The sequence below is a fragment of the Meriones unguiculatus genome, chromosome 2 (assembly GCF_030254825.1).
Source record: "Meriones unguiculatus strain TT.TT164.6M chromosome 2, Bangor_MerUng_6.1, whole genome shotgun sequence".
NCBI classification, from domain to species: Eukaryota; Metazoa; Chordata; class Mammalia; order Rodentia; family Muridae; genus Meriones; species Meriones unguiculatus.
Window position 1 is genome coordinate 3997014 of NC_083350.1, and position 22881 is coordinate 4019894.

General features: G+C 38.0%; 1 protein-coding gene across 9 annotated transcripts in view; it reads right to left on the reverse strand.

Annotated features, from left to right (window-relative positions):
• The window catches only part of Neto1 (neuropilin and tolloid like 1), a 125767-nt gene that overhangs the window by 94336 nt on the left and 8550 nt on the right, over positions 1-22881 (reverse strand). For 7 of the 9 annotated variants that reach the window (XM_060376963.1, XM_060376962.1, XM_060376961.1 and 4 more), the window contains exon 4: positions 21783-22031. In XM_060376963.1, coding sequence (XP_060232946.1) covers positions 21783-22031 — 249 coding nt within the window. Of the gene's footprint in view, positions 1-19339; positions 19539-21782; positions 22032-22881 lie in introns of those variants that run through there. The other 2 variants (XM_021661731.2, XM_060376964.1) reach the window with 2 other exon arrangements.

A 22881-nucleotide genomic window follows, 5' to 3' on the forward strand; every position in this document is an offset into this window, starting at 1 on the left:
CAAACATTCTAGTTCAAGAACAGTCATGGTGTTAGCCAGAAAAGTAGAAATTGAGTTAGCGTTGTTTCTCTGTCTTGTGAAGATAGTAATAAAGTATTATCTAGCGGTTAAGAGAGTGTTTAGGATCACACTGTATGGAATTTGTTTTTTTCTATAATTTTTAAACTGGCTAAATTTAGGGTTCTCAAAGATTCTCAAGCTTTTCCAGGCCTCTAGTTTCTTAATTCTAATTTAGTTTAATATTTCCAATGTATTTAAATGTGTATCTAATTTAGTGGACCTGTATCTGTGGGGTTCAAAGAATGATCTTGCTTCATTTTCAGCTGTAGTCTTTGCTGATATAGTATTTCTTAGTTCTATCCTTGACTATGACTTTGGGAAGATCCCATGTTTTCAGTTCTAGAAACTGCTTGTTATAATTTTGAATCATTTTCCAGTATTTTAACTGTTTAAGATACAATCGCTGAAGATCTAACTTCCATCAGATCAGGTACCGCTATAAGAGAGCTGTATAGTAAAAAAGGTACAGGAGCCTGCCCTCTTCTCCCTCTTCCTCATCTCCACCCCTCTGCCCAGCCCTTCCATTCAGCAACTCCCTAGTTAGGCAGGAAGTCGAAACACAAGTGGGAATATGAGGAAAGGATGGTCCTTTAAGTTGCTTCTGGCTTGCGATGGGCACAGTGTAGATAGGGATCTAGAGTGAGTCTCAAAACATAGACATGGATGGTTTGACCCCTTTTGTGGGACACCATGGAACTTTGTCTGCTGCATAGCCCATTAGAATACATATTCTTTTCAGATGGCTTCAAAGGTGACCTCTTTCCTCCAAAACTTAAACATTCCTTTACACATTCAACACTGGAGGAAAAGGTAGGGTGTGGCAACTTTCAGATTTCCACTGAATCCCCAGGCTGCTTTGTGTGGCCTCCAGCCAGTCACTTTCTCCAGTGGGCAGCAGGCCATCTTGGCCATGCCCAGTTTCAAAGAACAACAGCCTGAAAAGCTCTCTAGCTCCAAGTCTCCTGACCATCGTGACGCCCGGCATTTGTAGAGATACCCTTTTTACAAGAGCCTACAGTTTCTAGACTATCTCTGAGAGATGCTGACCAGCATGGAAATTCTCCTACTCAATGATATCCTGACTGTATCACCCTCACCCCCAAAAAAGCCTGTTGGACAATCTGAATTGCCCAAGATACAAACTAGAATTTCATATAAATACATTCAATGTTGTCTTTAGAATTTGGAATTTATTTAGTCACTTTTTTTTTAAACTGAAAATCAGTTTTGTTGCAGATTTTGAGGCCACAGTAAAAATAGTACCCTATAATGTTTATATTAATGCTTAAACTTCCTACTCTTTGAAATAAATGGAAATAAAGAATAAAGACACTATCAATGATCAATGTGAACAGACAATGAACCGGATACAGAATGAATATATGCTTACAGTAGAGCAGCTGTTAAGAGTGCATTGCATCAGGATATCTGAATGTTTGCAGGAGCCTGAATGTCTTTTCTTCCATTTTGAGTAAAAAGTAACAGACTGAAAAACAAACTTCAGAGTCAGCAAAGTTCTGTAATTTTGGAACAGCAGTGCTACAGAAGACTCAAATTACATATACAAAGTCCTTATGCACAGAAGCCTCAGTGGTGGAGGTCTATCTGTGTCACATGACCAGATTTCTAGTTCAGGGTCCATAGAAATATGAGCATCCCAAAAGTGAGAGAGCTTTCTCCTATTCCATTAGAAATTGCCAAATTCCATTAAAATGACTATTTGAGTTCTTGTCTCAAGAAATGTAAAAATTATCTATAAAGTACAGCTTATCAATAGAGTGATATTATCTAAATAAAGACATTTTAAAAGGGACAGAGGCTAGATTTTCCATCAATTCAAGTTTTCAGGCCTATTTAAGAAATACAAGACTTTTTAAAATACAACCTCCATCCTCTGTGTGAAACATGCTTTGTCCTTCTGACTTCTGGGTGCTTGTTTCTCTGGGACTTTGTACTTACTGCTTCAAACTTGACATACAATCAGTACTCAGTGCACAGAACATTTATGAGTGTGTACATCACATCATGAGTTAATGGCCTTGCAACTGACTTACATTATCAAAAAGCTGTTTCAGGCTCTGTCATTTGTTCCTTCTTCAGGTATATCCTCCATGCTTTAACTTTTAGAGCCAGATGAGTTTCAGTCCCTCCAGCATCCATAACTGCAAGCTCGAATGACCTTGGATAGCTCAGAAAGAATGTCTCAAGACCAAGACACAAAACAAGACCCTGAGGTGAACGCTAGGAGGATGGAAGAACAGGATGATAGTAGAAGGAAACATTCGTGCTCCTGGCACACTTCCCTCTTTCCACTTTTGCCTAGGACTAGTCTGCCTTCCAATCCACAGGAAGACAGACTTGCTCAGAGCATGCACTATTGGTCTCACAATTTTCAACTATTGCCTAAGGGCACCTGTTTGTCCAAGCCTTAGACATCATCTATATACCCAAATGCAAAGAAGCCAGAACAGAACCTCAAGAACATATCACTGCATGTGAACCAAGCACTATTGCAAGGATTATGCTCCAATACAGGCAACCACTGTCAGGCACTAATAAAGATAATTACCACTAGGTAGTTTAAATGTACAGTCAGATGAATCTCCTGGCAGCACACCTGACCATAATGGTAAGGAGAGTCTTAGGAGACACAAAGTAGATAAGATGAATGCTGTTCACCCAGAGATTAGCATTCTCGTCCTGCTTAGTGGAGTTTGCCTTGCCTAGTCCAGTCTCAGGCCTTGCATCAAGTGGTTTTCATAGGATGTAGTCCTTTCCTGTCCCTCAGCACTGAGTCTGAGGAGCGGTAAGGACTGAAATGTGAACACTGCCTGGATTTAGAGGCAGCTTTTCTTGTAGTCGTTTTGGTAGGTGCAAAATAGAACAAGGGTTTGTAGAATACTATTAGGAAATTTGTTTTATGTTATTTTAAGTGATAAATTTACTGCTAGTAGTGGAAGTAATTACTAAACTCAAATCCTGAAAAAAAAAAAACAGCAAAATAGGCACTGTGGATGCACAATTTCTCTTATGTTTACATGTTTGCTGAAGTCCTTGAAAAGGCTACGCACAGGTCCACGAAGAAAGATAGAATGTCGAAAATACTGTCCAACAGTTACACATAGATCCTTGTATTTTGTTGGGCAATATCACAGTGGGTAAAAGGCCCAACTAGATTTCTCTGTTTAGATTTTCTGAAGAATGATTCAAATAGTTATATAAAAATACGCTTGTGAAAAACTTAGAAAACAGCAATGGCGTTTTGATTTAGCACCCTGAGTAGCTTGTACATATGTAAGCTGAATTTCGCAGCTAGATAATATTTTAACTACTACTGGGGTCTAAAAACCTATCTTCATGCTCTTCTTCCAAGACAAAGCTGAATTGTCTTCCTGCTGTGTACAGGGAACTCCAAAAAGCCAGCACCTGAGGTTTGGTCTACACTGGCACTCACAGCTGAGGACATGCAGCCAAGAGAATGCATGTTTACTTATTCTTAAGTCTAGTGACAAGGTAAAGCTGACTAATACCACTTTTACTTACAGAATCTATTAAATGATACATGTGCAGGAAGGCTTGAGGGGAATTTGTTATCATGAATGAAGATTCCCAGAAAGTTTAATATATTTTATCAAAATTAACTTTGTGATATTATACAAGAATGTACAGTAGTACCCGTGGGCAATAATATTCAAAATGAAGAAGGTCAAACGAGTTATGAACGCAGAATTTGAATCACTGTTTGCCATTTTCTACTAGTTAGTAACATTGATAATTATTACTTTACTATGAAATGTATAAACTTAACATACCTGACTAATATAAAATTATCATTAAAGGCCTGAAGTTGATTCATAAAATAAAAATTCTAAATTGGTATATAAAATTATCAAATAACTGATAGAATATAGGGATCCTAAGTTATACTGCGAATATGTATGTGCGGTGGGTTCATGTGGGCGCGTCTGTGTGTGCTCACGTGTGTGTTTGCATGGATTGCACACAGAAGCTGAACTGACTTTGGGTGTCTTCCTCTACTGCAGTCAAGCCTATCTCTTTTGATTTTTTGAGACAGGGTTTCTCTGTGTATCCTCACTTTGTAGACCAGGCTGACCTCAAACTCACAGAGATTCACCTGCCTCTGCTTCCCGAGTGCTGAGGGACAGGCATATGCCACTGTGTCCATATCAAGCTCATTACCTTGATACCTAAACCACACAAAGACTCAACCAAAAAAGAGAACTTCAGACCTATCTCTCTTATTACATTGATGCAAAAATACTCAATAAAGTACTGGAAAACTGAATCCATGAACATATAAAAGATATCATCCACTACGACCAAGTAGGCTTCATCCCAGGCATGCAGGGGTGGTTCAACATACAGAAATCCATCAATGTAATCCACCACATAAACAAACTGAAGGAGAAAAACCACATGATCACCTCCTTAGATGCCGAGAAAGCGTTTGACAAAGTCCAACACCCATTCATGTTTAACGTCTTGGAGGGATCAGGCACATACCTCAACATAGTGAATATACAGCCTATGACGACATCACACTAGGGGAAGAAAAACGAACCAGAGTCTCTCCCTGAACTGCAAGCTCAGCAATCCAACGATATTAATCAGCCAGCAAACCCGGAGACCCTTCTTTCAGCCTCCCACCACCTGCCGCTACAGACATGCACAGCTGGCCTGCATTTTCACATGAGACCTGTGGACTGAAATTACCTCCTCACTTTTCCACGATATGCATTTTCCAGCTCCTGTACTGAGGGCTAGTAAGACAATGGCAGCAATAAAAGACAGATACTGAAGTCAGGATCCAGAAAGTACACATGATATTTTGATTAAATCTCTATTAAGAGGAAAAAAATCTGACCTTGGTTTTGTTGGAAAGACACACATACAAAAATCTATATATGTATATAAACTTTTGACTATCTTTGTGAGTACATGATAAATGTATACACACATATATACTATATATGTAAAATATGTATGTATAATATACATATATTTATGTGTACATATCTTATATGTATGTATTATATATGTACATTCACACAACTATATATAAATAAATATTTTAGATATATATATATATACATATATATAATTTTCTTGGGTCTAAAGCCAAGGAAAACATCTGAAAGATCCCCAGAAAGACCATTAAAGGAAGGAAAATCTGAGTCCAAGCTGCTAAGCATGAAAAGGATTGTACTTGTTGACTCTGGGTCAAAAAATCTAAATCATGTGTTCAAATCTCATCTATGATGGTAATATAAACTTTTATATACCATTTAAACATTTTAAGTCTTCAATTTTTGAAATTCTAAACTTAGATGAAAATAATATAATGCCTCATAGGTGGGCTGTAAAAACATGAAAAGTATTTATTATAATATGTGAAGCATAATAAAAATTCAATAGTTCATTATTTTTATTAAGAGAACTTTTTATAATGAAAGCAGAAATCACTGCTTAATTATGCCATATTTCACCTGAGTTAATTTTGAATAATTATATCTATCACATTATTCTTCAAGACAATTATATTTAAAAACTTGACAAAGGTGTATTATATAGTGAATAAAATCAAACCCATTGATGCAAGGAAACTACTTTATATGTATGTATGATCTATGTTTCAGAAGCTTTCTAAGAAACGTATCCTTTTACTGGCTGTTTACATGATGATGCACTATCATTGCTTGAAAGATTCACTTAGTTCTAGTCTAACAGAGGCAGCAAACGGCTGGAGTAATCCACTATTGCCCAAATAGCTATTAAAAAGTGGCTGGGATACAGAGTTAATAAAATGTAACTGATAAGAAATAAAATAAATATCATAAAAAAAGATAAAAAAAGAAAAAGAAAAAAAGTCAATGAATGAGAAGGGTAGCTCTTCCAACTCTTGCTTATAAAGGAAGAAAAACATGCATGTCTTCAGATACTGCAAGGGGATTGCGTGAATGGTTTGAAAGTTCGGTGATTTTCAATTGCTCTAGTGATCTGCAATTTGGTTCCCAACACCTCGGCCAAGCATTTCACAGCTGTGTGTAGCCACCTACAAGGCAACCTGTATCACATTCCCACCCATACTGTACATGCAACAGAAAACAAAATAAATAAAATAAGATTAACAATGCAAGACATCTGGAGTCATCCATATATTAGAGACACTAGGACACATTCCTAATTCAATAGGAATAATGGTGCATTTCTGAAAGGAAACATGACAAAGCTATACAGAAAAAAATTAAAAGACCGAGCAATGTATTTCCAATATTCTTGTCATTTTGCATATTATTGTCCGCATCCATCCCAGGCCTTTCAGGAATATTCCAGAATCTCCTTTGTCAGTAACCAGTATTGGGAAGGCAGTCCTCTTCATAAGCGAAGATGGATCTCTCCTTAATTTAAAAATTAATGTGCACTGTAAAAACCTGCCTACCCTCAAAGAAAAACTGATGTGAGTTTTAAATTAGATCTACAATGAAAGAAGCCAAGACTGAATTAGATGTAAAATTTCCAAATACGTAATTCTGTCTTTCGGTTTGCTCACACAGGGCATTGGCTCACATTCAAGCCATGTTCTCTCTCTCTCTCTCTCTCTCTCTCTCTCTCTCTCTCTCTCTCTCTGTGTGTGTGTGTGTGTGTGTGTGTGTGTGTGTGTGTGTGTGTGTGTGTGTATGATTAATTTGCTTTTCTTCTTAGTTCTCCTCTAAACTGTGTTTTATCTTTCTTGGCCATAATTTTATTCAGCTCTAAATCCCTCATATGCTCACAAAGATATTTAGTTGATTAATATCCCTCAACATATTTCAAAGTAAGTATTGTATTTTCTAAGATTTGGTTCTCCGAGGTAAATTTTGACACAACTTAATCAATAAAATAGCCATTTCAACTTCAGTCTTTTAACACTAGTACTGAATTTCTTACATATTTTTTCTGGTTCCACACTTGCTTTTCAGTTCATCCACACAGACACTATATTAATTCCACTGCCTACATTTTCTTTCCTGTGCTGCTTTTGTGCTTCAATTGTGTGTGTTGTATATCTGTGTTTTGTGCTCTCTCTAGTCAATCTATCCCTCACATAATCACACCTCTATAATAAAATACAGTCTCAAATGTCACTTTTCAATTAACACATCATTGTGTTTCCCACTTCTAGAGTTTCATAGTTGCATGTGTGGGCCTTCGGCCTGTCTCCCAGAGCCCTTAATCATATGAATCAAATTATTAACCTCTTAGTCAGCCTTAACTTCTCCCCTTACAAAGTCACACTCTACAAATGATTTTGACTACTAAATAGACATCAGCACATCAGCAGTTCTTCTCAAATATGGAGTCTCACACATTCTGTCTTCTTTGATTATTTATATATGTCCATTCATTTACAAACTCAATGAGGAATGCACACAAAATCCACAAAGTTCCCGCTGTTGCTAATATGTGCATTGTAAAGATAGATTGCAAAGTCGTTTTTGTACAAAGTATGATGTCACTCTAAGGAGAGAATATTTTGCTGTTATCCTACCTAGAGCCACATGACTGGCTGTGGCTCAGTGAGGTGAGGGAGGGCTGTGAAAAGCAGTGTTCTTATATCTAGTTAATGCTCTCTCTCCCTGAAGTACTCATGATATTGCGCCCATGTCAAAGCACCCATTACATTGGGAATAAACATCAATTTCTTTAAAAACACTGTTTATCTCAAGACAAAATTCTCAATTTCAGTAAATTACTTGTCTCGCATGTAACAAACAGACAGAGACAATTAGTTGTCAGTTGTAACCTGATCTTGTTACAAGGCTGTACAAAATAATAAACTGGAGATTTTCATATGATCTCACATGAACACAAATGATGCAGTGTCAGGAATCTGTGATGCTGTAAGGTAGCATCATCCTTAATTGTACTTGCCAGGTGATGAGATTCAGAAATATGAATGCATAGAACAAGAAAATGAATGGAATGAGTCTGACTCTGGACTCACAGATGATGGTAGCATGGCCATCATTTATATTTTATAAGATATGACGCATAAACAATGCTATGAATAAGGGCATATCCTGTGTGAATATGTACAGTATAATGAGTTACTGCAGAGAGACCTATGTAAACAGAATTCAGAAACACCCTATCACATCATTAACATCTTCAGAAAGGCAATGGACATTACTCAATTTATTTTTATGGAAAAATCTTTAACATAAACTATTTCTAGTCAGGTGTGATTAATTATGACCACAAGTAATGAGTAGCCTTTTGCTGTGCAATGAGCAGAAATGGCAATGCTAGTATTTTGCACAAGGAACTCACACTCATTCTATCTATGGAATTTCTACACTTCTCTTGTATTGACAGATAGTTCATAGTTCAGATGCAAATAGATGATCATTATTTCATAGAAATGTGGGAGCAAGCCAAAAGCATAAAGCTGGCAGAATGAAGAAAGGTGATGCCTATTCACAGCTTAAAGAGGAGCAGATGGAGGACTGCAAGAGGGAAATGCAAGGCTTGAAGTTATCAAGTGCAGCCCTGAAAAGACTCCCGAAAGCTTCCTCAGAACCCAGAGGGAGAAGGCACAACATGGAAATTACACTAAAGGGATAAAACTACCATCAACAGCAAATAGCCATGATCATTCTTTTTAAGTAATCTTATTATTTTGTTTTAGAGTAAAAGGCAAATTATTACTTGAAAGTGGTTATCAAGGCAAAGCAATGTGTTCCTATGCAGATAAAATTGGCAATCATTTCCCCAAGTTATCTAGTCATTTACATCAGGAGACCTCTGCAAGGCAGACATGTTTTTTTTTCTGCTGCCGGAACTCTTCTTTTGATGTTAGTTGTCACTGTCATGGCAACGTTCTTCTGTGTTTTCCTGCTTTATCAATCCTGTCACTAGCCATTCTCCTGCTTCTACTTTGTTCACCATATGTGCCAGGGGAAAACTCATTCCTTTCTGATGAAAGTTCTGCTGATTTCTTTACTTTCCCTCATATATGACTTTCCCTCTGTATCACCTGGAGAAACTCCTTTGGGTTTTGTAGTGCTGTTTTCTGAAGAAATGTTTCTAGGAAAGAAAGTATCATCCGATTCAACTCAGAGTAGAACTGACATATTTATGACTAATATGTCCTCCTGCCTAAAACAGTCAACTATAACTCTTTTTGTGGGCATATGTACTGCTAGTTGTGAACTGTCATGCTGTATTATCATCCCTCTGTTGCTCATGGGCTGGGCTTGTTGAAATGAGTTGCCTGAAACTGTCTGGGAAGAGAAAAATGCCATAAGGACAAACTGAAGCAGAATTTCAGGCAAGTCAGCAGAGCTGTGGAGTGGCAGGAAACTAGCCAACTGAGCAGGCAGGAACAGACAGCATGGGCTGCTGAAGCAAATTCATCAGCAGATATGCCATGAAGAGGCAGAGGCTTACCGGGTGCCAGTTCCCACAAATAGCTATTATTTGCCACAAGCAAAAATATCATCATCCCATGCACATCTCTGAAAAGGATTGCAAGGTTTTTTGTGGCTGTTGCAGTCATATTTGTGCATAACGATGGAGTTCACATAAAATCAAATGGTGTAAAAGACACAAGCATACATATATGCATATCTAGATACACATGATTACTTTACATTCAGAAAAATTCAGATAAAAAGGACATTATGAGCAGGGCAATTTTCTTATTTGAACTGCCTGTAAACGTCTCCTTGTTCTCCATCTCCAAAGGCAAAATCTCACTTTACTTTACTTTCCAACACACACTTTAAACATTTATTTGCATGGTATGTGAGTATTCTGTTACTCCTGCAACAACTTAACAGAATATGGGTAGCTTTAGTACATTGTTACATCAAGGAGTCAGGAAATCTGTGTTCTTTCTTCCGAAGAGTTGAGGGGAGGATTTCTACCTACCTTCTACCTTCTGGCTTCCCACATTTCTTGGTACATGGCTTTTCATTTTCACAGGCCACAATAACCATTTTCTATTCCTTAGGCTATCATCTGAGAGAGATCTCTTTCACATTAAAGGACTCTGTTAATTCCCTGTGACTTCACATGAAACTCTGCAGACTCCCTCCATTTCAAAGTCAGATGGGTAGCAACATTCAGCCCGTGGAGATCAGCTCTATTTTCCCCGCTATTTAGCACGATACTTTTAGAGGTTCCAAAATTGAAGAAATAGACATCTTAGTGTATAAATATCCCCTCTTGTACAGCCAGACCTCTGACCTATCAAGATTCATCTCTGTGACAAAGGCAGAAAGACAAAGGCATTCCTCCATGGTGGCCAAAAGATCTCAGCCTACTAAAGCATCAGCTCAAGTCCAGATTCAGTCGTCAGTATTTGCATCATCCAAATCTCACCTACTGTGTTTCTGCGCATGATGTTCTCAGAGACACAACTTGACTCCATACCTGAACATGTAATATTCATGAGACGTGTTATTGTCCCCACAGCACAGCAATGATATGACAGGCATAGCATGACAGTCCTTTCCAACAAAAGTAGGAGATGGAGAGCGAAAAGAAACTCACCAGTCTGGGAAAATTTTGAAATCCAGGTAAGGAATTCAACTTGGTTTCATTTAGTGCCTGAGCGTTACCTGCAGTGCAACTGACTATTTCTGGACTGAAGGCCCTATCATAACCACAGAATCTGCATTTTTTGGTTCACCACACAGTGAGATTTATTTTTGTTTGAGTCTTGTCTGTATCGGACATCATTTTCTCATTTTGTTGTCTTTGTAGCTCCTGTAGTTCATTAAGGCAACGTTTCTGCTATACACCCTCAACACAGGTGTCTCCTGTGCATGCCTTATGCTGCATTTCACTCCTCTCAAGTATCCTGGACAGACCTGTCCTTGATAGGATGACCTTTATTTTTGGCTTCTTCATAATACTGAAGTGATTTATGAATTGTATCCTGAATCCCTCTAAAAATTGTTTATGGCTGGGCAGTGGTGGCACATGCCTTTATTCCAAGCACTTGGGAAGCAGAAGAAGATGGATCTGTGAATTCAAAGCCTACCTGGTCTACAGAGTGAGCTCCAGGACAGCCAGAGCCACACAGAGAAACCCTGTCTCAAAAAAATAAAAATAAAAAAATAAATAAAAAATTGTTTGTGGTCTTTAATGCTGTGATCACATTTTGTGATGAATTCTGAAAGTCATTTCCAGTGTTTTCTTTTTGCTATTTATTGAAATGAGTGTGTGTGTGTGTGTGTGTGTGTGTGTGTGTGTGTGTGTGTGCTGCATGTAGTAGGTGTGGTAGTGGCCCAAGTGCCTGTGAGTCCTGCATAGGCAGACGTGTGTGTGTGTGTGTGTGTGTGTGTGTGTGTGTGTGTGTGTGTGTATGGAGGCCAAAGAAAGTTCTGGTGTTCTTTACAGGGAGCTTTCCTTCTTGTTTTTTGAGACATTCTCTCTCACTAGCTTGGAGATTACCAAGCCTGAGTTGGCTGTCCCAGAGGCTTCCCTTTCTCCATCACTAGACACTAGAATTCCAAGTGCATTCCACACACTTAAGTTTTTTTTGTTGTTGTTTTTTTTTTTTTTTTTATATGAGTTCTGAGAATCAAATCTAGGCCTTTAGTAATACGCATAAAGCAACCTCTTACTGTCTGAGCTATGTCCCCAACCCACCAGTTAATTCTTAGTTCCTGTTTCCTTTAACGTAAACCTTTTGAATTGCATGCAAAGAACTCTGGCTTTTAATTGACAGTGAATTTCTTAAAACTGTAAGTAAAGGTTTAAAGTTAGGCCTTACACGTGAGTCCGGAAAATGACTGCATTGTTTCTGACAAAGTGCAGCTTTGTGTTCCTTTCCTCTCACTTCCAAATTCTTTTCTGGATTTCCTGGAAGTCCTAATTATCAGGGGGTTGACTTTCATGTTTCCACCAAGAGCTTTCTTATGGTGATGGATGTGTCCTGTAAGGTATGGTATCTTCCCTCCCATGATCCTTGCTTCCTCTGAAGTCCCAATTGACACCATGTGCCTTATAATAGTCCACTTAGGCAATATGAACTTTTTCTGCAGCATATTTCTCAAAAATTCTTCCAGATTTTTGTCACGGTTGATTCCAATTCCATTTTCAAGGTATTTTTCTAGTAACCTTTCACTTCCAAGAACTAAAATCATTATTTATTTCACACCACTGTTAGAATAAATTACCAAAACATTAGTGGATTTAGGCCACTCAGTCACTTTATTTTCTATTTTTGGATATCAGAAGTCTGAAATAAGCAATCCTTTTGGGGGGGCTAGGGAATAATCTATTTCTTGTCATTTTTTTGTTTCTAGAAACTTCCCCCATAGATCACCTTGCTACTCATTCACTCTCCTTTAAAGCAACTCTGACTCAAAAACAAAACAAAACACCTACCTGGAGTCTTCATTAGGTCATTTCATTCGACACAAAGACTTCTGTGCCTTTATTTCAAAGGAAGGAAATCTGAGCTTTGCTGTGCCCACCCAGATAATTTTGGATCAACTCTTAATATTAAATTTGACAAATACACGTCTTTAATGTTGTCTATTGCCTGTGATTCTAATTCCCCTTTGACCTGTATTCCAGGGATTCCTGCACCAACGTAATCTGATTACTAGTCTACTGTACAACACTGGTCTGATCAGAGACAACGAATTAATTGTATGGTTGCCACAGTTATGCCACACTGTATTTATGCTGTAATGATCAGCAAAGTGGACCAGAGATATCCACAGAGGTGAACAGGGTGGGACGGAAATTAACTTCAGGTGTGTGTTCACTTTAAGTACAGAAACACAAGTTTTACTTTTATAGCTATAATGACATCAAATGCATAATTAGAAACTCAGTCTCAGTTATGACAATATTTTTTTATAATTCCTTAAGTGATTTCATACACAACTAAATTAAAAATAGTTCTGAATCTGTCTTTAAAATGCTATGAAAGACAATGTTTTAAGAAAAAAAATTTAAAACATTTCCTTAGTCAAAATGTATATGAAATTCATAAATTGAGATATATATTATTAAATATGCAAAATATGTTAATCAAAAGATTATGTAAAAGATTATATTAATGAATCTTACAACTAAATGAATACCTGGATATAAAACATGTCAAAATGGAGAACAAATGCCTGTGTTCTATATTTTATTTCTGTCAAATTTTCCGAGTGTTATTTTTAATTGAGGATACATACCTTAACAATTAAAACTGAGACTAAATGTTGGCCACATGATGATGAGTTTGAGCTCAGAGGTGACCTCATGGATGACTGAGGTGCTTAGCCTATAAGTCATCTTTTCCATTTAAGAAGTCCCATTTCTGCTTCTAAGCTTCCTCTAGGAGATTTGACAATATTTCCTTCTCTGAGCTGAGCTACGTAAACCAGTCCTACATAAGAAATGTGTTGTACAATGACTAGACACAAATAACATCACAAGTAAACTTCAAAGAGACATGTATGATGAAGGGCATAAAATTGAGTTTCACCTGCATGAAAAAGAAATCATCTTTCCTCTTAAGTATTAACATGTGCGGCACAAGTTTCAACAGAGGACTGTACACAGTACACACAGAATCATGTCAGCAGTAACAGAAATAAGAGATGAACAAGAAAGCAGCCATCTACTGCATGATGACTTGGGTAGAGAAAGCATAAATTTTACGAGAAGAGGAGAGACGGGAAACAATTGCGAACTGAAACACTTTTCCGCCAGCATGAGAAACACGAATTCTTCGAGGGAGAGCTAGCAGTGAACTGTGAGGTGGCACCATAGGTTTCTATAATTACATTTCTCAGGATAACCACAGAAGAAATTTCCGTTTGTGATAACATTAGAGTCACGCCCCCACCCTGTGTAGAACAGGCGGTAGCACAGAGTTGCATAAACTGATAAGAGTTGGATGTCCAAGCAGAGTTCATGAACCAGGCAACAAGCCCTCCCAAGCACTCTGGCTTTTCCTTGTTTGTATGAAGCGATGAATGAAAATTTGGAACCATAAAGTCTTTCTGTAATCCAAAGAAGATTTTGGGAGCTCTGTGGTCCCACTCAGGATGGACCATGTTCCGAACACTTACTGCAGCCTTGAACTACCAAATATCTGCAAACAACAGGCCTGCACCTGGCCTCTGTCCTAGAGATGAGCCAATATCTTTATTGTGCAGGAAACTGCTCAGCAATCTTCTCTTTCCTTTTATATTGCTTTCGGTATTCTCTGCACAGATGGGAGCTAATCCTGGAATGTCTCTCCCACTCTCAAGTTCTCTCCTGAACACCCACCTAGACCAAGCAGCAGTTGCGTCCGTCTCCCTGACTTTCCTCACATCTCTCCATCTCAGTCCTCTTTAAGCTATTTGATGAGACGAACCAGTTAATTGTCTGGATGAGTGAGAAGCAGGAACTGAAGAAATGAGTTTCCCATGAACGTCAGTGTTACCTGCATCACACTTAAAATTTTGTTTCTGTGTTTCCAGTTTTGCATTTTGTTGAGTGAAAAATATGCCTCGAAAGGAAATGTGATGCTTCCCCTTAAATATTGTATTTTATAGACTTTCCTAAGGTGAAATGAGACCAGTCTGATAAAACACAACACTAACTAATGTTATTTTCAGTTTTTGTGTAAAAATGAAAGGTTTTGATTATTTGTTTTGTAAACCTTAGTGTTGTAGCCTTTCTATCTTCTACGTATAATTTGATCTAATTTTTAGAGAAAATTATTTTTCTTTCATATCAGAATAAATAGCAGAGCTGTAAATATCCACCCTCAAATGGCGACCTCTGTCTGCGAAAAATCCACGAACTTCCCTGGGACCAAGCCTCCTGGTGGGCACTCAAGCCCAAGGGTTCAACCTGAGTGCACCTACATTAGAACAGCATTAAATGTGTTCACATCTATATATGTGTGTAAAGTATTACGTGTGTGAAAAATAATAACTGAAGGGAAGGGTATGAATTTGAAGGAGAGTGAGGGCAGGAATACTGGAGTAAGTGGGAGAGATGGAAATATAATGCAAACACTGTACTCATTTACAAAATTCTCAAAAATAGAAATCTAAACTCGTAAAGAGGATTTAGAAACTTTAAAGTTGGTTAAGTATGTGTGCATTCACTCTTCTCGTAAACAGGCCGACAAGGTAGCGTCAAGTAAGTAAGGCAACATTAAATGCAATGCTATGTCTACTTGATAGTACGCTCCAGCTACTATGTAGAGAGGTATTTTGAAATGCTTGGGTTAAAACCTTCCTCCAGTGAACTCTTTGTACCGTCTTTGAAGTCAATCAGCATGAAGTTTGAGGGAGGCTGGGAATCGGCCTACTGTCCCTGAAAGACTTTGAGCTTTTCAGATGAAAGGCGCTATTTAAGTACAAAGCATCATAATCATTCCAGAGTATCTAAAAACTCCCCTCACTTCAATGGGAATGGCTAACGCAGCCTCTCCTGTCTGTGAGGTACAGTCCTGTGGCTAGGCTGCTTTAGTAGGATGTGTGTGGCGCCTCGTGAGAATACTATAGAAAAAAGTCATCAAAAGTGGAAGGTTCTATATGTTTACCCATCTTTGTCTGAAAATAGCAGAAAAAATCATATTTCTTCATGGGATAGTAGAGCAAAAGATGAGCAAAATATATGTGTAAGTGAAGGAAGAAGAGATTTCTTCCCTGGAAATACACCTCCAGGATGTTTTCTTACATTCAGATGGATTAGCAGTAAAATACATTTAGAAACCAGTGTTGTTAGTTTTTTATGTATGTATGTATGCATGTATGCATGTATGCATATATTCCCTTGAGGTCACTTTTTTGAGGAATCACTCACATGTAAACTTATACTGGTGTGTTTAACACTGACATGAAATTTAATAAATATTGTAGCTTCAAATTAAGAGTTTTATCTTGTTATTTTATAAGCAATTATGACTTTTCTTCTTAACATTACTGATAGCCCAAGTGTCAAGGAGCTAAAGCAGTATTTATTTATGATCAAAATTAACAATAGTTGGAAAAATGCATATGCACATTTGAATCCAGCCATGTACTTTATTACCCCTGGAGATTTGTTTATCACCAATTAATTTAGAAAGCAGTGGAACAAGCTTACTAAAAATACAAATGATAAAAAGAGACCCTAGGTAAGGCCATCGATCTGGGAGGTCCAACAGTACACTTGTTTCTGCTCTTTAAGTTAGATTCCTAGTAGCAAAGGAAACCACGCCAAAAAGGCAGCTGGCTGTGGGCAAGTGTTAGTCCCTGCTCAAAAGGCTTTCTCAGGCTGGATTTACAAAACGTGGGATGGAGAAATGACATTCGCATTGAAACTATTTTAATACATTAGCTTCTATTTCTATTTTATCTTTAATAGTTTCTTTATATAAATAATACCAGAAATATAAAATCTGTTTTAGAAGGATTTTTAAATTTTACTGATGTCCTAAGTCAAATTTTAGAATAGGTCTATGTGTGCTCCAATAAAAGCCCTTTGCCTGTCATTCCATGACTGGGGTACCCATTCTCAAAATTTGATGTATATTGCTACAGTTATATTCAATGCCTTATAAATATTACTAATTGAGTTTCTTATTGTTTGGTTTAAGTATTTTATCTTTTTATTTTAATTTTAATTTTTATATTAATTATAGTTTGTTCACTTTTGTATCCCAGCTGTAGCCACCTCCTTTATTCTCTCCCAATCACACCCTCCTTCTCTTATCTCCTCCCATTCCCCTCTCCAAGTCCACTGATAGGGGAAGACCTTCTCCTCTTTCCTCTGACCCTAGTCTATCAGGTCTCATCAGAACTGGCTATATTGCCCCTCTGTGACCTGGTAAGGCTGCTCTCCCATCAGAGGGAGGTGGTCAGAGTGCCAGCCTCTGAGTTCATGTCAGAGACAGTCCCTGTTCCCCTTACTAGGGAACCCACTTGGAGACTGAGCTGCCATGGGCTACATCTGTTACAGGGGTTCTAGATTATCTCCATGCATGGCTCTTAGTTGAAGTATCAGTCTCAGAAATGACCCGTGGGCACAGATTTCTTAGTTCTGTTGCTCTCCTTGTGGAGCTCCAGTTCCTCAAGGTCTTTTTATCAACTCTTTCTTTCATAAGATTCCCTGCACTCTGCCAAAAGTTAGGCTATGAGCCTCAGCATCTGCTTTGATACATTGCTTGGTAGAGTCTTTCAGGGGACCTCTGTGGTAGGCTCCTGTCCTGTTTCCTACTTTCTCTCTCTCTCTTCCAATGTTTGTCCCATTTGCCTTTCAGAGTGAGGATTGACCATCTTACCAGGGTCCTTCTTCTTGCTTAGCTACTTTAGGAATATAGATTTCAGTATGTTTAACCTTTATTATATGTCTAATATCAACTTACAAGTGAGTATATACCATGTGTGTCTTTCTGTTTCTGGGATACATCACTCAGGATGATCTTTTCTAGATCCCACCATTTGCCTGCAAATTTCATGATTTTCATGTTTTTTTTTTTTTATTGTTGAGTACTATTCCATTACGTAAATGTACCACAATTTCTGTATCCATCCTCCGTTGATGGACATCTGGGCTGTTTCCAGGTTCTGGCTATTATGAATAAAGCTGCTAGGAACATGGTTGAGCAAATGTCCTTGTTAAATAAGAAAATACAGTTCTTTAACAGTGTGTATGTTTATACATCTACTATCATTTCTTAGTGAATTGACCGTATGTTATCATATTTTACAACATGTAGTCCTTAACGTTTTTCATGTCTTAGATTTTTAGCTCTGGTGTTTCATTTTATTTCATTTTGTTTCGTTTTGTTGAGACAGTGTTTCTCTGTGCAGCCCAGACTGTCGTGGAATTTGCTGCATAGACCAGGCCTTCACCCAAGTCTCAGATATCTACTTGCTTCTGCCTCCTTGGTGCTGTAATTAAATATGTGTGCCACCACACACACCATAGCCACATAACCCAGAATCTACTTGTTTACCCTCTGCTAACCACACAGAATTCAGGGGGAATCTCCCTTTTCATCCTCTCTGAAGCACTAAGGGGCACTGGGCACTCTGGCCCCTCTTTTGTCTTTTTGCTATTCTTTGCAGACCCTAGAATTTGAAGTACTTGACTACTTCCTAATTCTCACTGTAATTCTTGTACATGCTACCCTGATGTCCCAGGTGATTCATCGTTGTCCTCAAGACCCAGGTCATGATTTGCAGACATCACCGAGAATTCAAAAGCCCAGACACCAGGGCCAGCAGGAGCTGGAGATGAAAAGCCTATTTGTTTTATTTTTGGAGCGATTAGAAAAGAAAGTCAGACACTCAGATCTTAGGAAATAGAAACAATTTTGGAGCTGAGTGAAGACACAGATTAGGATGCTAGCAAGGAAAGATGGAAGCAGGAAGCCAGAAAGAAAGGAGAAGATATGAGAATGAGCCAAGGAGAGTCCTAAAACAGACTTGGAAACCTTCATCCACACTGTAGTGAATGAACACCGAGTACCCTAGCTAAGTGATGTTAAAGTACCAATAATGGAATTCAGCTTCAAAAGTTAACTCAAAGGGTCCCCCTGGACGCAGTCACCAGATCATAATCTGTACATGCAGGTATGTCTGCATGTAGGGAACATTGTTCTCCGTGATCCCGAAAAGCCTGACTGAAATGTATTCAGAGGAAAATGTATTCACATTTTAGATTGTAAATATATGAGAAATCTCCTGTCCATCCTGCAGTTATTTCTTCCTGGATATAGTTTAATACCATCATCATAAATAACTATAACGCCTCCCATTGTGACTTTGGCCCAAATAAGTAATCTAAAAAAAAGTGATGTGGCATGAGGACTAGTTTTAGTTATATATATATGCATTTAATACACATACAAAGACCAGAGCCTGAGTGTATAGTTTTGAAACCATCTAGGATGTTGTTTTCCAAATAATATCAAAATATCCTTATTTTTAATATAAATACTAAGAAGTTTATTTTTCTTTTATTAATGTTATTATTTAAAAAAAACACCCAGGGAAATTAACCTTATTTTTTAAAAACACATCACCTGGTTCATTTTTAAAAATGATCTATGGGACAATTGAGATCTTATAAGCATTCAAAAAATTCAAACTTTTAACTATGTATTAGTTGACTAATAAACACTTCTGAGATCATTGATATTATCTCTGTCTTGATAATATCAAGATAATGTAATATCAAGATAATTATCAAAATAATGTAGCAAAAGATAAAATACTGTGGGTTATGTGTAAGGTGAATGGTATGAAAAAGAGAAAATAAAACCAGTAACCTTAGTAACCTTAAGGTCGGTAACTCCGCCCCAAGCTGACCCAGATGGCAGATGTAGAGCTGGTGAGCTGGCCCTCCTCCACACTCTGGCTGCACCTCGAAGACAAGACGATTCATGCAGCACTGTATACTGAGAACCATGCAGTCACCTGGGGGACCTCTTCAGTCCTTAGCTTTCTCAGCTCACCATGGAAATCAAACTGCCAAGTAAACGTTAAACCAATACATCTAAGGCTGATGAACTCTAGACTGAGATGTTATGTGAACACCCACAAAGTTCTGTCTCCTGCCTATTCCAACACCGGCTTTGCTTCCCCAGCCACCACTCTCTAAGAAATGAGCTGCAGATTGCTTTGCCACACTGGTTAGGCCTTTGGCGATGCCTCTTCTGAAATCACAAAAGCATACATACCCTTCTTATTGTCCTACTATCTCAGCTACCTCAAAATTCTCCTTTATACCTACCCAAATTTACCCATTATCCAAGGACAGAAACCTGAACCAATTGTTAAGTCATTCTAGTGTTTGGATATTTTGCTCACAAGGTTCCTTCTGACTGATTGTTTATGGTGATAAAATATTGTATCACACATGAAGCATGTAGCTCCAACTATCCTGCACAGTAGCTAATACTCAGGCTCCACCATGACTTCTGAAAACCTGGGATAATAGAGAAGCACCATATTTTATGTCATGCCACAAGAAGCTAGCAGTGGGGAGGACATTGCTGTGTTGGTGAAGGTTCTGGCTGATGTGACAGTATTTAAAAGGGGACGCATTCAACCCTAGACATTATGTTTACAATCAACAATAATGCAAATATACAAATGCAAATATACTTATCAAACCCTTTCTCATGTAAGCCTTTTTAGTTATAGGTTATATTCAAAATATCTCAAAATCATGCATTTAAAAATCTAGCACAAGTAATCTGCTAAATAAAATAACATAAACCATACTTTTGAAATATGTAAAATTAGTTTGATTGTAACATATGAAATAGCCTTGGCTTCTATGTGCATCCAAGCATTATAAAAAGTGATTAATAAAAACAATCCCACAGTGTTATCATGAAATGGTATACTGCCTGAGGCTACTGTACATGATACATTTAATATCTGAATTATTTAGCAAACACTATATGACATAATGCAACTAATTCTAAATCCTGTGTCGGTTAACTTCAAACTTTGATGTTTTTGTTCAACAAAACCTTATGTGTATGTTGTCTCTCTATATGCAATTATTTTCTTTTGTGAAACTGGGGACCAAGGTCAGAGCCTCACGCACACTAGACAAATATTCCACCACCTAGCTATCCCTCAGCCCTTTACTTCCATTACATGATACAGTAACTTCAAAGATTTTGCCTATGTTTTGTGTTTTTTCTTGTCTATTACAACTGGAGCAAAATAACACATAAAAGTGAGGAGCCTGTCACCTTGTGTAAGTTCTGTGTTCTGTGTAATTTGAACAATTTTCTTTTTTTTTTTTATCAGTTACATTTTATTAACTCTGTATCCCAGCCGTGTCCCGATCCCTCATTCCCTCCCAGTCCCTCCCTCCCTCCCTCATCTCCACCGTGCCCCTTTCCAAGTCCACTGATAGGGGGGACCTCCTCCCCATTCATCTGATCCTGTTTTATCAGGTATCTTCAGGACTGGCTGCAAAGCCCTCCTCTGTGGCCTAACAGGACTGCTCCTCCCTTCGGGGGTGGGGAGACCAAAGAGCCAGTCATTGAGTTCCTGTTAGAAATAGTCCCTGTTCCCCTCACTTTGGGAAACCAATTGGTTACTGAGCTACCACAGGCTACATCTGAGTACCAGAACGATTTTCAACTTGAGAAAAATCTAGCTTCACTTCATCAAATATCAGTTGATGAGTATGGTTTGATTTGCACTGAGATGTTGGCTCCCATAGGGCTCAGTTTTCCTTTGCTTTCCTCAGACCTCTAACAAATTTTCCATTTCTAAAAACAAATTAGATTACTATATAGAAGGATGCCTTTGCCTTATAAATAATAATTTTGAGAACAAATAAATGTTCATTTTCAAGTTCTTAAAAAATTATTTTAATTAACATCCTTTAAATATTACAATTGTCTTTTGAAGCTTAGTGAGACCCTACCTAAAATTAATCTCCATATTACAGACTATCTCTCAAATTACACATTTCAGTATAATGGAAGTCAATTCAATTAATTGTGGTTTTGATGACCACATAGACTTTTGATTCATTTTTTTGCCTACTTAAGGTAACCAAGATTTAAGGATTTTTTTTTTCAGAATTTGTAAAGCATGAAGAAAGGTGTTATAATTTGGATTTTAAACATAATTGAAAGATTCACTGAAAAACTTTTACATCTTAAAATAATTTTATACTATAAAAACAGAAAAATAAAAGGGGTTAAGTAAGGGAAAAATAGATAAGAGTCTTCCACTTACCAGGTGTGAAATTATATCGAGCTGAGAATCCCATGGACTCTAGCTCACCGTCAGCAAAAAATTTAATCCACAGAAATCTTCCACTGGATTTTATTACAGGTGGATTCTGTTGTCCACAGAACCGTCCAATTATTGGAGAAAAGCCAAAAGGTCCATCTCGAACTTCAATGTGATCAAATTTACACTCCCAGGATGGTTCGATGGAGTACTTTTCATCAAAGTAGAGTTCAATGCACTGCCTTGGGGCAGCTGTGACAAATAGAAGAAAGCTTAGTTGTAGAAAACAGTCTTAAATCCTGAGGCAAATTTCCTGATACTGTATCAGAACCTATTTGCTTAGTGTTCCACAGAACTCTGCAGACGTTTCATAAATGCAAAGAAAGAGGATGCTTAGTGTTGTAGGGCATGGTCAGTAAAGAACACCTAAGGGCTGGCCCTTAGCTGATGACGCTGAGGTGAGATGTCTGCCATGACACAAGGCTAGCCACCAGGCTAGCAATGCTGGTAACTCATGGTAGGAAATACAGGCCTGTAGGTCTCTCTGTTCTCCTAATCTGTGTTGTTCGGGTTTATGGCCATCACTCAGGTAGTGGCAACTTTGTCTTTTAATTAGATCCAAATGCATATGCAAGGGATCAGGAATAATGATTGCGGAAATAAAATGTGCTCTCATCATTCTCTATTTGCACTTTAGCAGTGCTCTCTTTTACTGAACTGCAGAACAATGAACTTGCCAGATTCAGGCCTTGAGAACACCCATTTCCATGATCTCACTGCTTCAGAACCAGCAAGTCAAGCACTGGGCAGATGCCTTGTTTACTACGGCAAGGCCCTCTCCAGCTGCTGTCCACGCTCCTCGGTGTCTACACAACCTACAGTTTAATCCCTCTTTACTGAGGGAGAGTTTTGTTTGATTTCTGTGGTTTGCTTTTGTTTTATTTTGTTTTTCTGTGCAGGCGATCGAAACCAGCACTTGGCACAAGATAAGGAAATGTTCTGCCACTAAGCTACATCTCCAACCCTCTAAGACAATCTTGTTCAGCAAAATTCCTCTCTCAGACTGCTCACTAAAGACAAGAACCTTACTTACTTAATTTCC